The 21970-nt window shown below is 41.0% G+C and overlaps 1 protein-coding gene across 1 annotated transcript in view; it reads left to right on the forward strand.

Moving 5' to 3' along the window:
• Nucleotides 1-21970, forward strand: part of LOC139669559 (voltage-dependent L-type calcium channel subunit alpha-1C) — a 412800-nt gene that overhangs the window by 226716 nt on the left and 164114 nt on the right. Inside the window, exons 5-6 of the mRNA XM_071550062.1 lie at nt 7480-7641; nt 9252-9448. Coding sequence (XP_071406163.1) covers nt 7480-7641; nt 9252-9448 — 359 coding nt within the window. The remainder of the gene's footprint in view (nt 1-7479; nt 7642-9251; nt 9449-21970) is intronic.

The raw sequence follows: 21970 nt of genomic DNA on the forward strand, positions 1-21970 counted from the left end.
CTCTCTGGCAGTGAGTACTTGACTTCATCTTCCCTGCTCTCTTTGTAAGAAGAGGTCTGTGGTCTTTTTCTAAAACAGCCTCAAAGTTATATTACATAATTTCATTTGAGTTTTTACTGAAATGGCCTTTTTTTCTGCAAAGTGCAATTTTCAGTAGGCAGTTGGTTGCCACCTTTCCTTCCATGCTCCATTTCTATATGCAGGCAGCTCCATGGGAGACACACTTGGCGTGTTTGTTTGTTTGTTTTTTACGTTGAAAGTCTAAGGATCTTGCCTGAACTTTACCCTCAGATGAACTGAGCTAAGATCAACTGGCTAGAGAATAAAGCTGAGCTTATAGGAGTAATGTGCTGAATCTGGAAATATAAGCAAGGTCTTTTAGAATCATAGAATCGATTGGGTTGGAAAAGACCCCCGAGATCATTGAGTCCAACCCTTGGTCCAACTCCAATCCATTTACCAGATCATGGCACTCAGTGCCATGGCCAATCTGCGTTTAAAAACCTCCAGGGATGGGGAATCCACCACCTCTCTGGGCAGCCCATTCCAATGCCTGATTACTCTCTCTGGAAAGAAGTTTTTTCTGATCTCCAACTTCAATTTCCCCTTGAGCCTGTGCCCCCTTGTCCTATTGCTGAGTGCCTGGGAGAAGAGACCAACCCCCACCTGGCTAGAACTTCCCTTCAGGTAGTTCTAGACAGTGCTGAGGTCACCTCTGAGCCTCCTCTTCTCCAGGCTAAACACCCCCAGCTCCCTCAGCCTCTCCCCATAGGACTTGAGCTCCAGTCCCTTCACCAGCCTTGTTGCTCTTCTCTGGCCCCGCTCCAGCCCCTCAATTTCTTTCCTGAACTGAGGGGCCTAGAACTGAACACAACACTCAAGGTGTGGCCTCACCAATGCAGAGTACAGGGGAAGGGTCTCTGCCCTGGGCCTGCTGGCCATGTTATTTTTGATATAGGACAGGATCCCATTGGCCTTCTTGGCCACCTGGGCACATTGTTGGCTCATGTTGAGCTTCCTGTCAGTTAGTACCCCCAGGTCTCTTTCTGCCTGGCTGCTCTCCAGCCACTCTGTGCCCAGCCTGTGGTGCTGCAGGGGGTTGTTGTGGCCAAAGTGCAGGACCCGACACTTGGCCTTGTTAAACCTCATCCCATTGGAATCAGCCCATCTCTCAAGTCTATCCAGATCCCTCTGCAGAGCCCTCCTGCCCTCCAGCAGGTCGACACTCCCTCCCAACTTGGTGTCATCAGCAAATGTAATCACCAAGCAACTTTATTAGAAAGTGACCACTTACATATTTTGAACAAAAAGCTGTTAAAAGAAGTTAAAGCCCCTCGGGAGGAGAGAGGGATGTTCTGTGAGGGGTAGCAGAGGTCTTTTCCAGCAGAGAGTACATTTATCCAACCATCCTCCTCAGGCAGCCAAAAGCTGGGGCTGTGTGGCCACCGTCCTCAGGGCAAGCTGTATTGTTTGACTGTCTAAGTTAGGTCACTCTGACAAGCAGAGGACACTTAAGATGAATTGTTTCTTAAGAGAAAAGGATGCAGAAGGAAGAGCTCGTTTTTGCTGTGGCTTTTGTTTTTGTTCTGCTGTTCCTTTCTTGCCTCAAAGGATGAGGCAAGGATGGTATTGCAAGACTTGGCAAACATAAAGCAATTGTGTTCACATACACATGCTCATTTGTATGAATCTTCTTTTGTGCATGTATTTTGGTTTGGAAAGTCAATGAAGACGTGGTTTGAAACTGTAGGAATGAGAACATTGTGAGCAGATGCCAAAACTTTCCTTTTTCTATTCATTCCAGCACATGGTTTTGAATTGAGTGCTTTTGTAGGTTTAAATGCATCACCTGCTCCAAAATAGTCACCACTCAGCTTAAAAAATGTCTTTCCTATTTCTTTTCACTTCAGCTAGTTTTCTGTCCCGTGTCGTGTCTTTCCTTCCTATTCCAAGAGCTTCCCTGTTATTCTTGAAATAGAACTGACATCTGCAGCCCCAAGAATGCTGCACTACACCCACAGAATTTGCTTTATCTAGCAATCTGCTACTAATATTTTGAGACTCCAGCAAGACAGAAAGGGACTACCTCCCCAAATTGTTATTGTACAGATGTCCTTAGCTGAACTGTGTCATATGAGTTCCCTTTGTAACACTGGGGAAGAAAGTCCTTCATGTTTTCCCTCACAAACCATTGCAGATGTGCTTATCTAAGGTATCTTGCAATGACTGTGTGTCTTGTTGTACTAAAACTCTGTGTCATTTTCCAAGCTTCCTTTAAAGCTGATATAAACCCTTTCCTATTTATGAATATTTAATATTTTTCAATTTTCTTAGCTGATGTCTACATTTATTAAATTATAAACATCCACTTTGGGGAATATTGCTGGTTATATTGCTTGTGCTTTGGAAATAGAGATAACTGTGGTGGCAGCCTCTGAGTGTATCATCAGAAATAGCAGTGATTTGTGGATAGGCCTCTCTCCTGCCTGGGGATGGTGCTTAAACTCTGCCACTGACAAGTGGTTCCCAGAAGTGCTCTGACTCAGGCACTGTGCTGAGTCACAAGTCCTCCCCTGCTTCCTCCTTGCTTGCAGAAAGGTAGTAGTTTTCTTCTGAACTATATTAGCAGAAAAATAATTACCTCCCACACCCCTGGCACTGGCTTAAGGATGAAAATGTATATTTGTGCATATATCAGGAGGCAGAGGAGGGATGGATAGGGTTGAAAGTCCTCTCCTTTCCCTTGGATTCCTGTTCATTTTCAAGAGGTCATTTGTATGAGACTGTCCCAGTTCATATTCCCAATTCAGGCAACCCCATGGGGTAGTCAAAATATAGCCCTACAAAACCAATGGAAAAGTAGACCTGGGATAGACTTTCCCCAAAGACCTGGACTAGTAAGGTGATGAGAAGAGGAAACTGTTCTTCCTAGCGTTCAAAATTAGATCCAGAATTGAAGACACGTAAAAATGTGAGATAGGGCTCTGCTTGGAAGGGCTAAATGTGAGTTCTGAGACCAACCTACCATTAGTTTTCTTGGATATGTTCCACAATACAACAACGTCAAGCACATTTTAGCAGCTGGATCTGGTGCATGTTTTTTTGTTCTGTGCCATCCTGCTGAGCATTGGTTGAAATCCAAGAAAGCTTGTAAGTACCCAGGGGGGTATGTAGGTAATCCCATTGCTTTAGGTGCAGACACTTACATGCTCAGAGATAAAGCACATTCTTCAATAACTGCCTGAATCGATGAGCCAGCAACCAGCCCCTCTCATCATTGTCTTCCTGAGAGAAAAATACAGCATTATATAATAGCTCTAAAACACCTGCAGCAGCCCCAACAGTGTATTTCCCATAGCTTTGAGAAAGATCAATGTTTCTTGGTATAAGCCTTTTTCTTCTTTCTTCCTTAGACTCTCTGCTCCCCAGTTGTATCGTAAACCTTTGGGTTGATGAAGTCCTTTAGAGGCTAAAAAGGGCTTGACCTGGTATAAAAAGCAATGTTTTTCCCATGTAATAAATATTTAAAACATTTTATCAGTGTAAATAAATGCTAAATTCTGTAGGCCCAGGGAATGGCATTAATGTGTTTTGCTTGCTGAAACATTTATGGAATCAGTGTCAGCCAGCAGGATGCAGCCAAGAGAGTTTTTTAAAGGTAAACTGAAGTGCTTTTAAAATAAATACGAGTTGGTTAAGATCTTCAATTATTAACAGAGGAAAAGCGTGGGCTTAAAAACTGCAAACAATCCCTCTCGTAGCAGTTTCCCTAATCCCTGTGCAGTTTTGTCTGTGTCCGGCCTGGAGTGAGCTCCTCAAGGCAGATGCTGTACTTTCACAGATGGCTGGAGAGTGTCTTGCACATGGAAAGAGCTTCCACAAATTAATAACTACATTTAGAATGCCAAATATTTGAAAAGCATTTATTTTTATATTTACTTGTCAGGAGTAAGTTTGAGACCCCACGTTTATGGTTGGCCGCTGATGGCATTGGCAGCCTCTGCAAAGTAACACTAAAAATTTGGCTCTGCTGTGAAAAGGCAGTTTGTGGCATCACCACCTTGAAATCCAGAGGCCAGCTTGGCAGTCTGAAGAGGTCACCACTGATTTCATTGTGGTTATAAGCTGCACAGCCCATTGCAAGTGAGATAAAATGCCAAAGATATACAACGATGTGAACACCTGTGTTGGATGTTGCCCTGTGCAAAGATTAAAAGTATGCATGAGTTGGGTCAGAGAAATCATTCTTTTGTAAGCTGAACTATCTTTTCTTTCTCTCCATGGGAAGAGAGTCTGTGCAAGTGCGTAAAATTCTCATGGTTAGTTAGAAAAAAATGTTGTGACTGCTTGTAAGGGGATGATTTGCCTCCATTTACTCTCATCAGAAATCCATCTGATCATCCCCAGACACTGATCTGCACCTCTCAGGTTTCAGGACACACATTTGATGTGTTTTGAGGCACGTGGAGTTTTTTTATTAAAAAAATTTCTTGGTTGTTCCCCAGTCCTTCAATCTTTCTTCATCTACTTTCCCTGTTCTCCCCCCTCGCTGCTTCACTGTCTCTTCTGCTTGGGCATCCTGACTTCTCTGGGCATGGTTCCTCATGCCAGTCCTTGCAACAGCTATTCATGGTGCAAGTAGCTGCCTTAACTGAGAATAAAGTGATTGACAGGCAGAAACTGTATTGCAGCAATAAGCTTGGCAACAGTGCAGGCAGCCTGGGGATGTGCACACATCTCTTGCCCTTCTACAAGTAGCATTCATTACTTATTCTGAGGATATTTCTAAAGTTGCTGCGTGGTTACTATTTTTTAACTGTTGGAAACTCTCTGAATGCTTTAACGGTAATGTATTTAAGCTTGCTAATTATTGGACTCATCCAGTTAAAAACAGGCTGCCCTAATGGGGCACTGCACAGCACACACATCAATTCATGCTAACAGTATTCAGTACCTCATCTCCTCTTCAAAGGTGGTTTATTATCCTTGAGAAGATTTTCCTAATTAAGCTGGCTGAAGGTCCTGTACATCTTCTGGTGGTGCATGTTCCCCTTGACTGTCTAAACACCTTGTCTTCTCATGTTTATGGTGCCAGCCTTTGATTTCACAAGTACTGCTTTGTTAGCACAAAGGGCATTGATTTGTGCAGATATTATCTTCTCTGGACATCTGTAGTAGCTGAAGCACTTTCATGAAGTGAGTGATAATGAAGCTGTATTTAAAATGAGAGCTTTTTTTGTTCATCTTTTTGTCTGTTCTCAGTACCCTCTCAAGAGTACTGGATATGTCCTATCATGCATAATAAATCAATTAATAATAATTAAGGGTAAATTACATAAAACCTAGTATTAGAACTCTTAACCTCATAATCTTGCCTACATGTTGGATTAACAAGGCTACTAAAATCACTAAAAAGGGAGGTCTTTATTTGCTTTTGTGTAGATTTATTTGAAGCTACAAATATTTCAATCTGCAAAGTTTTGGGGGGTTATTTCAGGTTTGTAGCTGTCTGTAGTCTTTTAACTTTCTTGTATTCTTGACATTGTTTAGGAGGAGGTGGGGCATTCTTTTATGTTTTTTTGTGACTGTGACATTCTTGACTGATGTAAAGAATTAGTGTGATGTTGATGTCAACTCCAATTCATTTTCTGTGCATGGTTAGAATTAGTAGACTGACATGAACATTTAGAGGAAAAGCTTGACTGCCTCATGTAAGCACAGCAGTTTCTTTTTTCTCCAAAGACATTGCTTATCCAGGAGAGTACTCAGAGGCAAGTGAGCAAGTAGAGTGGCCCACTCTTATACAGGATGTATTGCTCCAGTCAGAAATGTACTTCATGTAAAGATCTCTTTGTGAAAGCCAGACTGTTTGGTGCTGGACACCTCTCCCTTTGGATAGTAGCACGAACCATTAACATATAACTGAACTGACTGTAGAAACCTGAAAGCATTCTCTGACTGGAGGGATGTTAGTGTCCAGCTTTGGGTTTCCAGCTGCAGGGAGTTGATCTTGTTGCCCAGCCAGCGATGCCACCTCTGATTGCTTCTGCTGTTCCATCTGGCTGTGTAGCAAACACAGCCTCAGCCTTAGCTGTGAAGTGACAAGTGGATTGCCTACAAGTGAAAGTGCTTGTCAAGAGGTGTGTCATCCTTATTAGAAAGTATTTAAATTAGTTGGGGTTTTTTTAAGTTAAAAAAAAAGAACATCTTAAATGAGAGACTTTGAAAGTTAGTTATCACTAACTCTCTTGGCAGATGTATAACAGACATTTGCAACTCATGAATCACATCTTTCAAAAATCACAGCTAATACCAACTTCTCTGAGGAAATGACAGCATTTGCAGGAGACATTAATGACTTCTGGCTCTCAGTTATTGCAAAATCATCAGCTCATAATTGTTCTGGTCTGGCAACTTGTAGACTATAGAGTTCTAGAGGTCTCTCAATACTTCCAGCATGAATATTAATTAATCACTTCCCAGTGATAGTAGTTGCCATCATTGCTGCTAGTGATAACAACTTGAAGGCATTTGTAAGTGCAAATCCTTACTAAAGACTTATGAGGCTGGCTCTGTTATTCTGGTTTTACAAAATGAGAAGGAGACAGACACATGAATCTGCAGCTTGAGTCAAGTGCATCTGAGGGTACAGCTGATTAGTTCTTTAGAAAACTTGGTAACACGTCACCTTCCCTGGGCCATTCTGGAAATGTTTGGCTTCCTCATGATTAGGACTTTTAACACTTTCAGACCTTAACAACAATATTTTATTCATATCCCTTTCTGGACAAGCTCTGTTATAAAGTGATCCCTAAATCTTGGAGCAAAACCAGCACTGCTGGTTCTGACTCTCCTTCTGTTAAGACTGAAGTAAGGTGAGGGGGATGTGGAGCAGAGGGAGATCCTAAGACAGCTGGGAGCTCTCACTCAGTGTGGCTTTAGTGGTCTTTCATCATCTTAGGCTCTGCCTGGGCCTGGCTTGACCTCTAGAAGAACCCAGAATCAACAGGGATATGACTTCAGTTTGCCATCTCTCCCTGTGCTCTGGGGTGCAGCTCTGTGGCACCCCAGCATTTGCCCTCTTGTGTGTCTCTCAGTTCTTGTGCCACTTCAGTTCTGGTTGTTCTTTGTTTTTCCCCTGCTTTAACTCTCCTCAGTACTCTGTGTTTAACACCTTAGGCCTATTTTTCATGAATAGGCAAAATAGATAATAAATTCCCTCCCCAGGAATGAGTGATGTTGGTGGCAGGTAAGTTAAGATCTGTTTTACTTTAGCCTGTGATCTAGGCCACAGTGGTAAATTTGTAAAATATTTGAGATCTTCTGAAAGGGGATGGGTGAATGTACATCTCTACATCATCAAGATAATGAGTTCAAGTGAGTGAGGATGAAATAAAACTGACATAGGAGTGTGCAATTTATAACCTCTCTAAATTTTGTTCTTTTGCTGATAAATGCTTCCTTCTGTTCTCTCTGCAGGTCTCCAGGTGGTTTTAAATTCCATTATCAAGGCCATGGTCCCTTTGTTGCATATTGCCCTGCTGGTGCTGTTTGTCATTATTATCTATGCCATCATTGGACTGGAGTTATTCATGGGGAAGATGCATAAGACCTGCTACCATGTGCAAGGGGGACTGATAGGTAAGGGGAACACACAGATAAAAACAGAGAGACTGTAATGGTGAGTTTAGGTTGCTCCTCTTGGGCACTCAGCTGTTGGCCTGTCTGTAAAGGCTACATGCAAAACTATCCATTCCTGCTAAACAGAGTCATGGACTTTTTAATGTGGACCTCAAAAGCCAAACAAATCTCCCAGAGGCTCAAGCAACACTAAAGTATTGATAATTTCATCTCTGTCAGACTGAGCTGTGCATGAGTGGCATCACAGAAGTTAACAACTCATATATTTTATTATTAATGTCATACACAAATGCATTTTTGTTTTAAACTGGTATTATTGTAAAGGAATATATAATGCTGGGCAGTACCTTTTTTTACTCACAGGCTGTGACTGTGGTTAGAAGTGCAGCTAGAAAAAACAAAAATCTATTAATGAGAAGAAAGTTTCTTCATCAAATCCATGAGGAAAGAATTTTCAAATTATTTACAGAAAGAAATATTCGCATTTCAAAGTAATTCAATTGCATTGTCACTCAATCATCTAACCATCTGCTCTTTTTCATTTGATTTATTAAACTTGAACAGCAGTGATTTCTCATGTGGTGGTGGGTGCTAATGCCTAGGACCCAGTTCAGTTCATAATTAAAAAAATATTGTACAGCAGGAAATTGTTTCAAAAATTCTGTATTTTCCGTTTTTCATAATGTTGGCAGATGTCATTTTCTGGAAATGGTGCCAGAACTATAATGAATTGTCCCTCTGGTTTACATCTTTAAAGTGTGTATATCTTCCTCCATTCTGTCTCAAAATATTTACATTACAGCATCTAATTCTAATATTCTAATATTACTGTTCCTTGAATTCTTTAATGATCATAATTTGATCACAGCTTTTGGAAAATTGTTTACCGTATATAATGAGAAACAAACATAATTACCTCCTCCCCTACACATACACACCTGCATGTGTTAAAAATGTATCACCAAGACCTAAAATCCATGTATTTTAAAAAGTATTTCAGAAGTTTTTATGCTTATAAATGGCATTCTGTGGCATTTTTCATATACCAAAGCATTTAGTTTTGCTTGTTGTACAGGTTCTCAGATGTCTGAAAATGGAATAAGGGGTGGATAATCAAGCAACAGCCTTATGGAATTTCTGAGGGCTACTGATAAAATGCCGCACAGCTTCTAACTCCAGAAGAGCAGAGCTCCAGACACTCTGCTGTAATTCAGCTTCCCCAGAATCCCTGTCAGTGCTGTACTTCTCCTCCAGGGTTTAGCCCAGATGGCAGGTGACTGAGGAATGGACATGCTGCCATTATGGTCAAAACATGCGGCCTGATCTAATGCTCCCTCTCATGATGAAAGGCATGATTTCTTCCTCATAGGAGGCTATGCTTTAAAAAAAAAAAATTCTCAGTTTTGACTATAAAATTTGACAGCTTGGCTATTATTTTTTACAGAAAGACAGTGAAGCACAACAGTGAGCAGTTGCTTGTCTATCCTAAGAAACATGTTAAATTCACTGGGAAACACATTTGTTCAAGTCAGATGTCCCTCACTTGCGTATCAGTGTGTCCAACAGCAATTGATTCTCTTCACCTCCTTTTTCCCCTTCTCTCCTTTAAGATACACCCGCAGAGGACGACCCATCTCCCTGTGCCCCCCAGTCTGCGCACGGGCGGCAGTGCCAGAACGGCACGGAGTGCAAGGCAGGCTGGGAGGGCCCCAAGCATGGCATTACCAACTTTGACAATTTTGCTTTTGCCATGCTGACAGTGTTTCAGTGCATCACCATGGAGGGCTGGACGGATGTGCTCTACTGGGTACGTATCCGAAAATGATAAGCTGCAAGTCCTGCTCATGTGCTTACAGCTATGTTGAAACTTGGGGGCTTTAGCTTTCTTGCTTGCTCTATAGAGTGAAGGCATGGTTGCTGGCATGGAGCTTCAATTAACTCAGCATATTATTAAGTAAAATGGGAGGGTTTATGTGTGCATTGAAATCAAATATAGATGTTGACTTTCCAGTGATATTTTAATTTTGAAAGAGACAAGTGGCTTATTGATTTGCTGATTTGCAATGTACCCTTGTTAAGCAGAAAATCATGTAAAGACCTTCTCTGTAGGAGTGAAATATCTCGTACATCTCCAGATTACTGATGTGGAAGTATTTGTGACAGAAAACCATGTGCTCTACCTGGAGCATTTATGTCACAAAGGCATTACACTGATCAGCTTGTAGGTTTTATAAGAAAGGCCTCACAAATTCCAGCACTACTCATGATTATGACTTTTATCCTAGAAGAATTTGTTCTAATGCTATTAACCATGATACTGGTCTCAATCATGGTTAAATGTTTAGCCAAAACATGATAGTATCTTTAATCTAAATGGAGTCTCACCTTGTCCTGTACCCTAATTCTGGACATGTCAGTAGCTTTAGTTTGTACCATTTAAATCCTAATTTATTGGGAAATTCATTACAATAAAATTATACTACAGGAGTTAAAATCATATGTAACCTTCACCTGTAAACCATATGTAAACATGTTTCTCCATTGAACTCTTGCCATCTGCTTTTGCAACAGTATGTTATGGTCCAGGAATGTGTGACTCACACAGCACAGCCCCATCTGTATGAGACTAACCCAGACTCTCACTACTTTGGAAGACTGGCAGGTCATGAGATGTGGTTCTCCAAGACAGTAGGATGTGCTGCAATACATGATTGCAACTTAACTCAAGATTACCCCAAGCACACAAAAGGATAATCTGGACTGAGGCAGCTTGGACTGTTAATCAGCATCAGCTGCTTTCTTAAACATGAGGCTGAAGCTGTCTTCTACCCACCAGTGATTTAGAGTTTACAAGATTCCCCTTTGAAAATTCCGCTTATCCGCAATAGATGGTCTCTGTGTGGAACAGCTACAAGTTGTCTCTTTATCCTCCTAAGTTTAGATTAGAATTGTGACTCTAGCTTCTTTTTAATGCCTGAGATAAAGGGCAGAGATCGAGCCACAAAGGGAGTCTGGGTCTCAGAGCACAAATACTGCCTTTACTTGAAAAAAGGGTATAGATTAATAAAATGATGAAGAACAGAAGTCAGAAAAGGAACTGAGCAAAACTGCTCCACAGCTCAACTATGGCTACATATAATATACCTGTCTTTCATCACACCTTGTTCAAGTTTCTCCAGCCTGTGTGTGATTGAGAGGATTTATAGGTAATGCAGGGGAAAGAGGAGAGAGTAAATGATATCAGAAATAACCATGAAAATATTTTTGGCCATGTATACCATTTAGTATTGTGAAACTTGCCCACAAGTTATCAGTTTCTCCAGAGACATGCTATGAAATACCCCTCCAATTCCCATCCTTTGAAGCCTGTGTGTCACTATCATGGCTGGATATGAATCATGCAGAACTCAGTTATCAGTTGTCTAATAACAGGGGCCAAAAGCATATTCTCACTGCCAAATTATTTTCTGCTATGACTATTGCTGACAGTCTCATTTTTAGGGTGTCCCTGCACCAACCTGGGGTGTAGATGTTGCCTTTTGTTTGGTATTCAGCCAGCTTTTTCTACTGATTTCCTGAGCTGCTCTTTTTTTATTTAGAGATAGTGTGGGAAACTTAGACCTGAAATTAACACAGATTGATGTCCATTATTTTTAGAGCCATCCACATAGTTAGCCTTTTAGATTATGGCTTTGGTAGAATGCTTGCTTTGGAAACAAAAGAAATATTTGTTATTATCAGTCCCCAGTTATTCCTGGACAGAACTGCAAAAGATAAGAGTTAGCACTGCAGAAAGAAATTTCAGTAATTGAGGAGGAGGAAATTTAGATTGTAAAAAAAAAATATTACCTGTGTCTAAAGACTGTGAAATACAAAGTTTGAGTAAACACCTGAGCTGGCAGACGTACTCATATACAGTGCTATAAACAATCCTAAGAGTACTGTTGTCCCATATGACTTTTGCCCCTTTGTGCTGTGTTGAAAAATCAGATAGAAGCCAGCTCTGATCAGTGTTTGCCATCTGGTAAAGAAAGTATCTGAGATGGGATGTGTATTTCCTTCTGCAGACGGGTCTGTGCCACTCCGGGGGCAGGTGTTGATTGGGCACTTCCAGCAGGACACGCCTGTTGGAAACACTGTCCCTTCAATATTTATATGTAGAAACAGTCTCTAAACGTTCACACTGTAATTTCATGTAATTTCAAACCATGTCTATTGTGGTTTATATACAGTCACTTCTGTAGTCCATGACTACTGGATAGGAAAGAATAGAAAAGATGCGACATTTCACTTTCTGAAAGTGACGGAAGAATTTGGGAAAGTGAGGTAGGACAAAAATATCTATCTTAAACTTCGTGTAAGCCACTGTTTCCTTAGTGCTGTCTGACTCATACACAACTCTCCTGCCCAGCCCTTGCCATTTTGGCCAAGGAAGAGTGGACTTGTCATAGGCAACACACTGGAGGCTGCACCTCCCCAGGAAAGCAGAAATAGGAGGCTCTTCTCAAGCAGATAACTCTGAAAGATCTCCTGCATCCACAGTGATGTCTTGGAAATTAAAATTTGCTTTGTATGACAATAGATCTACACAGTTAATTAAATCAGAAATCAAGACTTAAAGATCCTTTCTCTCCAGCCACATCCTGAGATGATTTGTTGTCCATTTCACACTGAAAGTACAGATTAAAGAACAATATAAGAAAATTTTGTCTGCAAATCAGACAAAAATTTTAGGTGGTGATTTTCAGAGCTCATTCATTAAATTTAACAATATAAGCTAATGGGTTAATATTTAAAAGTGCGAGCATTCAGAGTTCAAGCAGACTGTCAAGTTCTTAACTCCTCTGCAATTCAGGATAGATAACTAGTTTTGAATCTGGAGTCCTGCTGGGTTTAATGACAAAATTCTCATTAATTTCAAAAGGTCAGGATCTCACTTTTTATTTTGCAAAATCTTGATTATGATGTTGAAATTTTCCACGCTTAGTCATAGTACAACATGAGGACTTAGAGATGCCTAATCAGGGCCTTGGTATCTGTTCAGATAGTCTTCCAAGGACATACATGTGGATGTAAGGAGTTTTCTTTGCTCCCTTCTTAAATCTGAAAATATACGCCTGACCTAAAATTCAGCAGAACAGATAAAGCTCTGGGCTGAATTACTTGGCTGGCAGTGTTTAGACAATGAAACAATTCCCTTGCTTTGAACTTTTCTATAAGTGCTTTTCAATTGTATCTTATTTTCAGAAAAATATTTTTTAAGGATACCTTGATCTCTGCATTCCTCTCAGTGGGAATGGAGGGAGCTTAGCACATTTTAGCATGTTGCCCTGAAAAATACAGTAGTCATTTCATGAAGCGTATGTCTGTCGTGTGCCACACTTTGCAAGGTTACACCTGCATGTTTAAAAGTTAGAAAGCTGTATGACCTTCCACGAGCCCTGGACTCCTAATGCACTTAATAATTCTTCAGATTTTATCTTCAGTTTCCTGCTTCCTTGTTCGTGCTTCCCTGTGTAGGCTTTTCACCTGTACAGAGAAGCCTCTCTTCTCTCTATGGAGTAGTACTATTTCCCAGCTTGTGATCCACACCTTCACAAAAAGATAATCAGAGACAGGAAAGCAATAAACTTTTATTCCCTAGAAGGACTTGACATCACTTAGATCAATACACTTTCCAATCTCCTCTCTCACTTAGCAGATAAGGCTTGTGAATAGATTATTTTCTTTTGAAATGTGAGAGAAAAATGTTAGGGAAAGCAGTTTGACACTGTTATCATGGAAGGTAGGATAATTACTTTAAAAGACAGACATTTTTAATGTGATATAACTATATTGGACAGGACAAAAATCTGTGCAACACCACCTTGTTGAGTCTTCACTGAAGAATTGATCTTTGTTGAAGGGAGTGTTAAGTGTTTGTAGAAGCACATCTCCTATACTGCCTCAGTCTTACAAGGTTTCCTTTGTCCCTATATAAATGCCAGGTGTCTTTGTCTCATGCGCAGTCAGTTCATAGAATCATTTGAATAGACAGGCACCTCTTATCTGTCACATTATAATTTTTCCTATGCATTGTAGAAGGATTGAGATTATTATTCTTCAAACTCTCCTTAGTGTATGCTAAGCCAGCATTAGCAGCTTGCTTGGTGCAGACACCAAGCCCCATTTCTGAAGACCCCTGTCTTGGAAACTTCCAGCAGCAGATGCAAATCCAAATGTTACAAATTAAGTCATTTGGTATTTTGTGATCAGTCTCTGCTGCAGTCAATTATTTTGTATTGTCTTGTTGACTAAGGAGTAAAATTAATCCCTGTGCAGTTTATAACATCATGTTCAAGTATTTCTAGGCATTTGTTGTCTTCCCTTAATCATTTTCTAATCTGAGCAGATTCAGTTCTTTCAACCTTCTCTAATGGGTCTTCTTTTTAATTATTTTTAATCAGTTTGTTACTGTCCTTCAGGGAAGCTTTGCTTCTGAATTAAATGCAATTCGGGCAGTGTCCCGTCTCTAGAAAGGTTTTTGTCTTTGTGTGAAATGTGCTCTCTGCAGCTGGAGACCTGTGACACTGCATGCAAATCTGCCCACTGCAGCCTCAGTTTTACATGCCTGGTCTCTCCACTCCCCTGCATCTATACAATTATATATATACATGAAAACAGAGCCCAGAGAAATTGCAAAACACAATGCATGTTGTTGCACTGAGCTGTTCCTACTGTTGGGTAGTGGAGAACCTGGTCCTAGGTTTTTGTGCTTGCCCATTACAGCTTGATTTCTAGGACTGAGTAATTTTACTTCATCTACTTGAAGATTATTAACAATGAGCAGCCTTGAGCCTGCCATCATTTTTGGAGTATTGGCTTTGACCCATGTCATTTGGACAACACTTTAGAATACTTGCTCGCATCTCTGAGAATAACATGCAGTGCCTCCAGGAAGAGTTTACCTCGAGGCTCTAACTGTAAACTAAAGAGTGTGGTATTATTATAGATGGACTAAGACCAAGTCTGGATGAGATCCAGGGCACTAACCTCTCCCTGGAAGAGATGCCCAAACTGGCACATAATAAGTTGATTCATGCAGATTTAGCTGAAAAAATCCTTGTTAGGCTTCCCCAGACCCTAGGCAAGAAAATGTGTTAGTTGTCTAAAGCAGTGCAGTTGAGCCACTACACTGGAGAGAGAGAGACACAACACAGTGGAATTGAATCAGTGCAAAGCTTCAGAAGAATCACATCCCCAAAGACAGCCTAGAGTAACACATACAGATGCAGTGGGTTAAACAGGCTGTCCCAAAAGATCCCTCCATCTCTGAATCTGTGGGATTGTACTTTCAAGAATCACTAAATCAGCTTGAAACAGGGGCTTACAGTCACCCTTAGAATTCCCATCATGAAATCAAAATGGAACAAATCGAACAACAGATGTAATTTACTTTGCTGACAGCATTGACAGATCTTGTGAGCTTTTCTCACCCCTCCTCCCCCAGCCTGTTGCAGCCTATGAGGAAGATGTGAGAAACACAGAGATAGTGCCACGAAGTGGAAGACATTAAAAGCAGAGCTGCAAACCCCCAATTTTCGCCAGCTGTGTTTTTCCTTCTAACCCTTTATTCTTGCAGCACTTGGGCTAGAATTAGTAAGGCTTTTCACAAAAGGGAATGATCTGATTCTAAGAATATATCTGTCTACATGTTTCCATGGTGTTTATTCCCCACCCACCCCCATCCCTCCAAGAAAATGCTGGGCTTTTATTGTTGTGGGGTTGAGGTTTTTTAATCATCTTTTTGGCAGGGGTTTGCATGGATGTGAAACATTTACAAAAAATAAGCACGCAAGTATGAGCAACCCATCACTGTGACTGCAGAGGTTCTTTCATCTCCATGGGCTGTAAGAGTGGTGGGGAAGGGGAGAGGGCCCATGGTTCAGAGCGCTGAAGGGCCACAGCATTAATGCACTGAAAAAGCAGTTTCTACACTTACTTTGCATAAATGCTGACCTAAGTCTGTTTTTCTTTTTCTCGTAAACACTGCAACTGTCATGGTTGCCTGTCCCACTGCCTTGAAAGTGAGTAACAGCAGTGACTTACTCGTTGGCGCCTGACACAAAAACCTGCTGATGAACATTTGTTCAATGCACTTACTGTGTGAAACGAAGTTCTTATGAGCCCTTCAGTTCTCTGCTTTGGACTTCTCAGCCCCCTTCCTCTATATGGAAAGAAACTCTTCAGTTAAAAATAAGCTTTTTGGCATTGGTTATGGGGAGGTATTAATAGAGACCCTCTGCCCAGTGCTCCTGCGTGGGAAGGACCTCTTCAATAGCCCTGTCTTTCTGTTGCCCTTTCTCTATTCTTTTGTCTTCTGTTCTTCTTTAGACTTTTTCTTAATTGCTGCTGTCTAATTACCACACAAACTCTTTAATCTTTTATCCCAGAGCTATAAATTTAAGAGCTAAGCTGTTGGGATGCTTAGATATTATTTAGGATTTTGAGTGCCTCTGTTTGTGGGTGCATTGCTTCAGCCCTACTCCCAGTTTTGTCAAGAACTAATGCCTATTACCTCGTGAAAAAATAGTCTTCAGAGTTGTTAGCTTTGGACCCATATCCACAAGACAAACTCACAAATAACGAACTTTGATTCATTATCTAGATCCTGGGAAAGAAAGAGACAAAGGAATATGCCCAAGGCCAGAACACAAACCACATCTCTACAACTGACCATTTATAAAATTCGTGATTATTTTGTGTGTAACTTGTTTCAACACAAAGGGCAGCGCAGCTAAACCCTCACTAGTCTTACTGTGAATGATGTTTGTTATGCCTGCAAAGACAATTGGCCCACTGATACTGGGTTTTTCATTGATTTCAGTGGGATTTCTGCCTAAGTAGTATATGGCCTCCTCTAGAACTGTCTCCTTCTATCTTCAATCCTCTAAACTGCACCTAGAGTAGAGACCTGAAAATAATATTGGGCACGTCTTCCTAAAGATACAAAGTGACCAGAAGTAGAAAATAAAGGGTTTAGGACTCAGCCAGAGGAAATCAGAGGTATTAGTCTTCCTACATAGAAGAAATTATGATTTATGGTGGATGAGGGGCTGGACCTGACTTGGCAATGACCCTGCAGCCCAGAAAGCCAAGCATATCCTGGGCTACATCCAAGTCAACATGGGCAGCAGGTCCAGGGAAATGATTTTGTCCCTCTGCTCCACTCTCATGGGACCCCACCTGGAGTGCTGCCTTCACCTCTGAGGTCCCCAGCACAGGAAGGACATAGACCTGTTGGAGTAAGCCCAGAGGAAGGGCCATGAAGATGATCAGAGGACTGGAGCACCTCTCATATGAGGAAAGGCTGAGGGAGTTGGGATGGTTCAGCCTGGAGAAGGGAAAGCTCCAGGCTCCCTATAGCACCTTCCAGTACATACCTAAAGGGGGCCTGCAAGAAAGGTGGAGAGGGACTTTTTACAAGGGTATGTAATGATAGGACAAGGGGTAATGGATTAAAACTGGAAGAGGGCAGATTAGATACAGAATTAGATTTGATGTAAGGAAGAAGCCCAGAGAGGTGGTAGATGCCCCTCCCTGGAAACATTCAAGGTCAGGTTGGCTGGGTCTCCGAGCAACCTGATCTAGTTGAAGATTTTGCTTCTTAGTGCCAGAGGGTGGGACCAGATGGCCTTTAAATGTTCCTTCAGACCCAAAATCTTCTATGAATGTTTACTCCAGAGCATCCACTCTGTGGATTTTTAAATCATATCTAGAAGAATTCAGTCCAGACATTGTGCTGATCTTGCCTATGTGGTGTGTTGCTTGTAAGACTCACAGGAAAAAGAGCAGGAGCAGTCTTGTCTGTCAGTAATGCAGTTGTACCTCATTCAGGCTCTTTGACAGTAATTTCTCCAGCAGACCTTTAGTGCTTGTACAATATGGGTGAGGGGCTAGGGTGCCTATCAGATGAAGGTTTATGAGCTGTGTGCTATGAGTTCTAGTTATTGCATTTTTGGTTTGGGGGTTTTAAGGGGGAGGTATGAGAATTTTGGGTGTGATTCCACAACTGGAAGGTGGATTCATCTGAAATGTAGAATAGAGTTCTAGGAATATCACAGATTGGGAATTGGCTACAAAAGAATCTAGGATATACTGATCAAGTACAAAACAATTGACAGTCATGCCTCCACTTATTAAAGGAGGTAGTGATTATCTACAGCTTACAGTACTGTTTTTCATTATCTTTATTTTTAAGGACTTAATTGACTATGGAAATCAATGAGCAGTGTGTGCTTGTGCATTCCTGTGCATGCAGCAATCAGAACTGTTCTGATATGCTTCTGGTAGAATTTGCTATCACTCTACACTGAGACAAATAGAAGCAGTTATAAAACAGCAATACACTAAAACAGGCAGAAAATCCTTTCTGGATAATCAACCATGCAAATGCAAATACAAAATAAGCAGAGACAGAAAGGGATAGCCCACATTTCTAAGATGAAATAAAATTTTTAGATTTGGAAACCCACCATCGTAGGGGATATTTTTATGCTTGAAATGAGCACTTTATTCCTTTGGAGTGAATTTCCAAAGACTTTAAAGGATGAAAAGTTTTTTTTAAAGAACTGAGTAGCAGTAAGAGATGGAACTGCTGCAGTAGCTGTAATGAAAGAATTATCAGCCCTGTGGCTACATAGCCTTTGGACTCTAGGATGACTCTTTCAAAGCCCAACCTTTTCCTTTTAAAGGGGGGAAAAATCTGTACACACTTACGTGGGAATGAGACAACTCACATAAAGCTCTGTGACTTTTGCCTCTGGAGGCCTCAATTCAAATCCTGATGAAGTCACACAAGTCCAAACAATTTATGGAGGTCACTCCATGGCATTTCTGGAAATTGCAAATTCATTCAACGAGCTAACCCACTCATGTAATCAGCACACAAGAGAATGGAGAGTTTTAATGGCTCCTTCTACCTGTACAGGGGCCTGACTTTGGCAGAACACTGTGGATAATCAACAACATGAACCTCATCCAAGTAGATTTACTGCTCAGGAACTAAGAAGAGTAGTGTAAAAAGAAGGCAAAAATAATATCAGTATTGATGGTAGCTGTTGAGAATGGAACAGGTAGGGAAAATGGTCTGTCAGCCATCCATGTCAACAAGCAAAATGGATCAAAGGCAAGGGCTTGACATACCAGACTCCAGGATATGTTTGTAGAAAGTCCTGAAGACCTGCTCAGTCTGGGTCTTGTCTTTAAAAGCCCAGTCTGTTCTTTCCCTGCTGACACATATGACACAGCTTCAGTGCAGACAGAGTGACCTGAGCTGAAAGAAAACAGCTGATTCCTGAGGGAACAGTTTAGGGACAGTTATTTACAGTGGTTTCAGCACACTCTGGTATATGAGTTGCTTCATCAGTTTGCAGCAAATGGATTTTAATATTTCATATTTGGTTAACTCATTCTGTGCTAAACTGAATTGAAATAAATTTAATTTTTTTTCTCGTTTACTTATTAAGCCTGGAGAAAGAGAGTGAGGTGGAAAAGCAGGAGTCTTACTGGAGCTCAGAATTTGTCTTTGATGTAAGGAATTCTTGCTGTGTAACTAATGTTTTCAGTGGGAGTTCAGAATCCCTGTATTGCCAAACATGCTGCAGAGGTTCGTAATCCCCTCCAGCTTTCACAGAAAAACAGAGAAGTCCCACAAGAAAGCGCAAAGAGTACAGGTGGGATGGGAGGGGGTGTAAATGCTTCCTGATTATTTTTGTTTTCCCTTCCCTAGTACAGTTGACTACAGGAATTTCTCAGTGGTAGTTGTGCTAACAAAATTTAATATTCTGAGATCTTTTCAGGAAAATCCACTTTTTGGATAGCTGATAAGCCATAGTAATCCATGTCCTTCTGGAACACTATTACTGCTAATAAATGTTGCAACTTTGTGAAAATAAAAGCCAGTAACACTGCTGGATTTTTTTAAGTCAGAGGAGAGCCTAACTTTTTTTTCTTCTATTTTGAAAAATGCCAGTGGCCTTTGCCACCTGTCAAAGTTGTACAGTAAACTTGTGAGAAGGTCACTTGAAATTACAGATTTAATTAGGGCAGTAGTAAACATCGCCGATATTTCCCCTCTAGTGCAGACCATGGTGTGGGTCTAAGTCAATAGCTGGACTTGATCTTTAAAGGCGTTTTCCAACATTTATGATTCGATGATTCTCTACCTCTCCAGCAAGTACAAACTACTGTGAGATCAGTAGGCATTTTCAACAGGAATAGATTGTGGTGGAAAAGAGTTCAGCTCAATCACTGTGTGCTACAGACATTCTGAACTGCTGGTATTTCAATGCAAATTTTAATTCTCTTCCCACTCTCAGAAAGAGACTATTTCCCATAATAGGTCAGTCTGATAAAGAACAGCTGACTGTAAAAAAAAACTATGTGCAGCCAACCCAAAACCAGCTGAAATATGAGTATGGAACTTTACTCACAAATGAAATAATGTGGAATCCAGTGATTATGTATTGGGTGCTAAAAAGCACAGTGGAGGGATTCAGTGGCAGCATATCTGAGACTAGATAGTTGAATGCTTTTTCTATGTGTCTCAGACTTTACACAGGTTTTCCCAGCCACTAAAGTGTGAGTATCCTTGAAAAGGTGGGGCCAGTATTCAATGAGTGACAAAAATGTGACTCAGTGCTGCTATAAAGAAATAAGCTTGGCAAATCTACTGGGTAGCAATGCCCTTCCTACAAACTGTATGCAAGAAAAAACAAATACAGTTTGCTTTGTGTAACAGCAAAAATGGCATTCCTGTATAATTTTAAAGAAGCTCACATGAGCTGTTTTACATGTTTTCACTTTGCCATCAAGCAGATGAAGAGAGTCTGAACAAGACTAAATAACTAAAGGAATTTGAGCTGCTGATATGTGCTAGGGTTAGGATACATAAACAATGAACTTAAGCTGTTAGAAATACTAGCACACTAAATCTACATTTTACTACAGTTACATCTAAAATCTATAAAAATGGAAAAATCAAAAATCCAAAACCCCTTCGGTATCAGTTAAAAGGCAGCACTTCTAGATCTCTGCTCTAGCCTTGCCCTTGCACAGGTCGAAGCAGCCTGGCAGGGCTCTCCTGCAGGACTCCTGGCTTTCCACAGTCCTCAAGCCAGGATGCCCAAGCCAGTCAGAGGGTATCTTTTTAAGGAATGTTTTCTCTCATGGCTCTTGAGACTGACCCCAGCTCTGCTTTCGCTTGTCTTCTCTATGGTGCAGTGGGGGAAGCTCAGTCTGTTCTGGAGACTTCACCCTCTTGACAGGGAGATCAGGCAGCATAACATGGAAATAGAGCTATTCCAAAAGGTTTTAATTAATAAACCAGGAACCACAGTTCACCTGGATCAGAGTAGGTGTGTTGGGGTGAGGACATCTACAGCAGATTCAACATAACCTTTGTTAGCAGGGGTGAAGAAGCAACCTCTGCTGATTCCATCTTCTCAGATCTGTCTGCCCCCTTCCCCTTCTTTCTGCTGGACTCACCTTCCATTGCTGCAGTTTCTTTGATTCCTTCTCAAGGGTTCTCTGTTGCAGGTTAATCTTGATGTTTCTGTTGTCCTCATGAGGCAGTCCTTTCTCAGTTAGTGGCTGTATTTGGCTTCTGCAGAGAGTTCTGTACAAATTGCCAATATTGCCGCCTCAGAGTGGAATTTAAATTTGCTCTTTCCATTACTACAGAGCATACAGAACAATTGGGGAACCAAGCTACACATAGGAGTGCTATTATTCTTCCTACTGCCCACATATGATAGATCTTGCCTACATTTTTCATTTATATCCTGCAATGACTATATAGCAGAATAACCTGTCTGGAGCAGTCTCTGCCCTGGTTCATGATCCCTGTGCTCTTGGCTTCACCTGTCTCTGTCTTGCCTTTCTCATAAAAACAATGAAAAAAGGTTATGGATGTCTGTATGCACCTAGAGAAAGCACATAGAGAATTGTAAAATTTCATAATTGAGGCAAAACAGTAAGTGGAAACTTAAAATATGAGCTTGGGAAAAACAGCTGAGCTTAAAAATTCCTTTTTCCTTTTCTACTTCAGTATAAAAGAAATACAATTGTCAAAACAAATCATTTTAAACAGAAGCAACTGATCAAGTGCTGCTCGTTCCTTTGACTGTCATTGGTTCAGACTGAAGTTGGGTTGAAAACTGGTCTCTCCTTTGCATCCATCTTATAGTGCCAGCTATGAAATGTGGACAATTTTGGAACAGCCATAAGGAGCAACTTTAGCTTAGAGTCTCTTTATTAGGGTGTTGATGCTTAGAAACATCAGAGTAAG

Source organism: Pithys albifrons, chromosome 3 (assembly GCF_047495875.1).
Source record: "Pithys albifrons albifrons isolate INPA30051 chromosome 3, PitAlb_v1, whole genome shotgun sequence".
Lineage (NCBI taxonomy): Eukaryota > Metazoa > Chordata > Aves > Passeriformes > Thamnophilidae > Pithys > Pithys albifrons.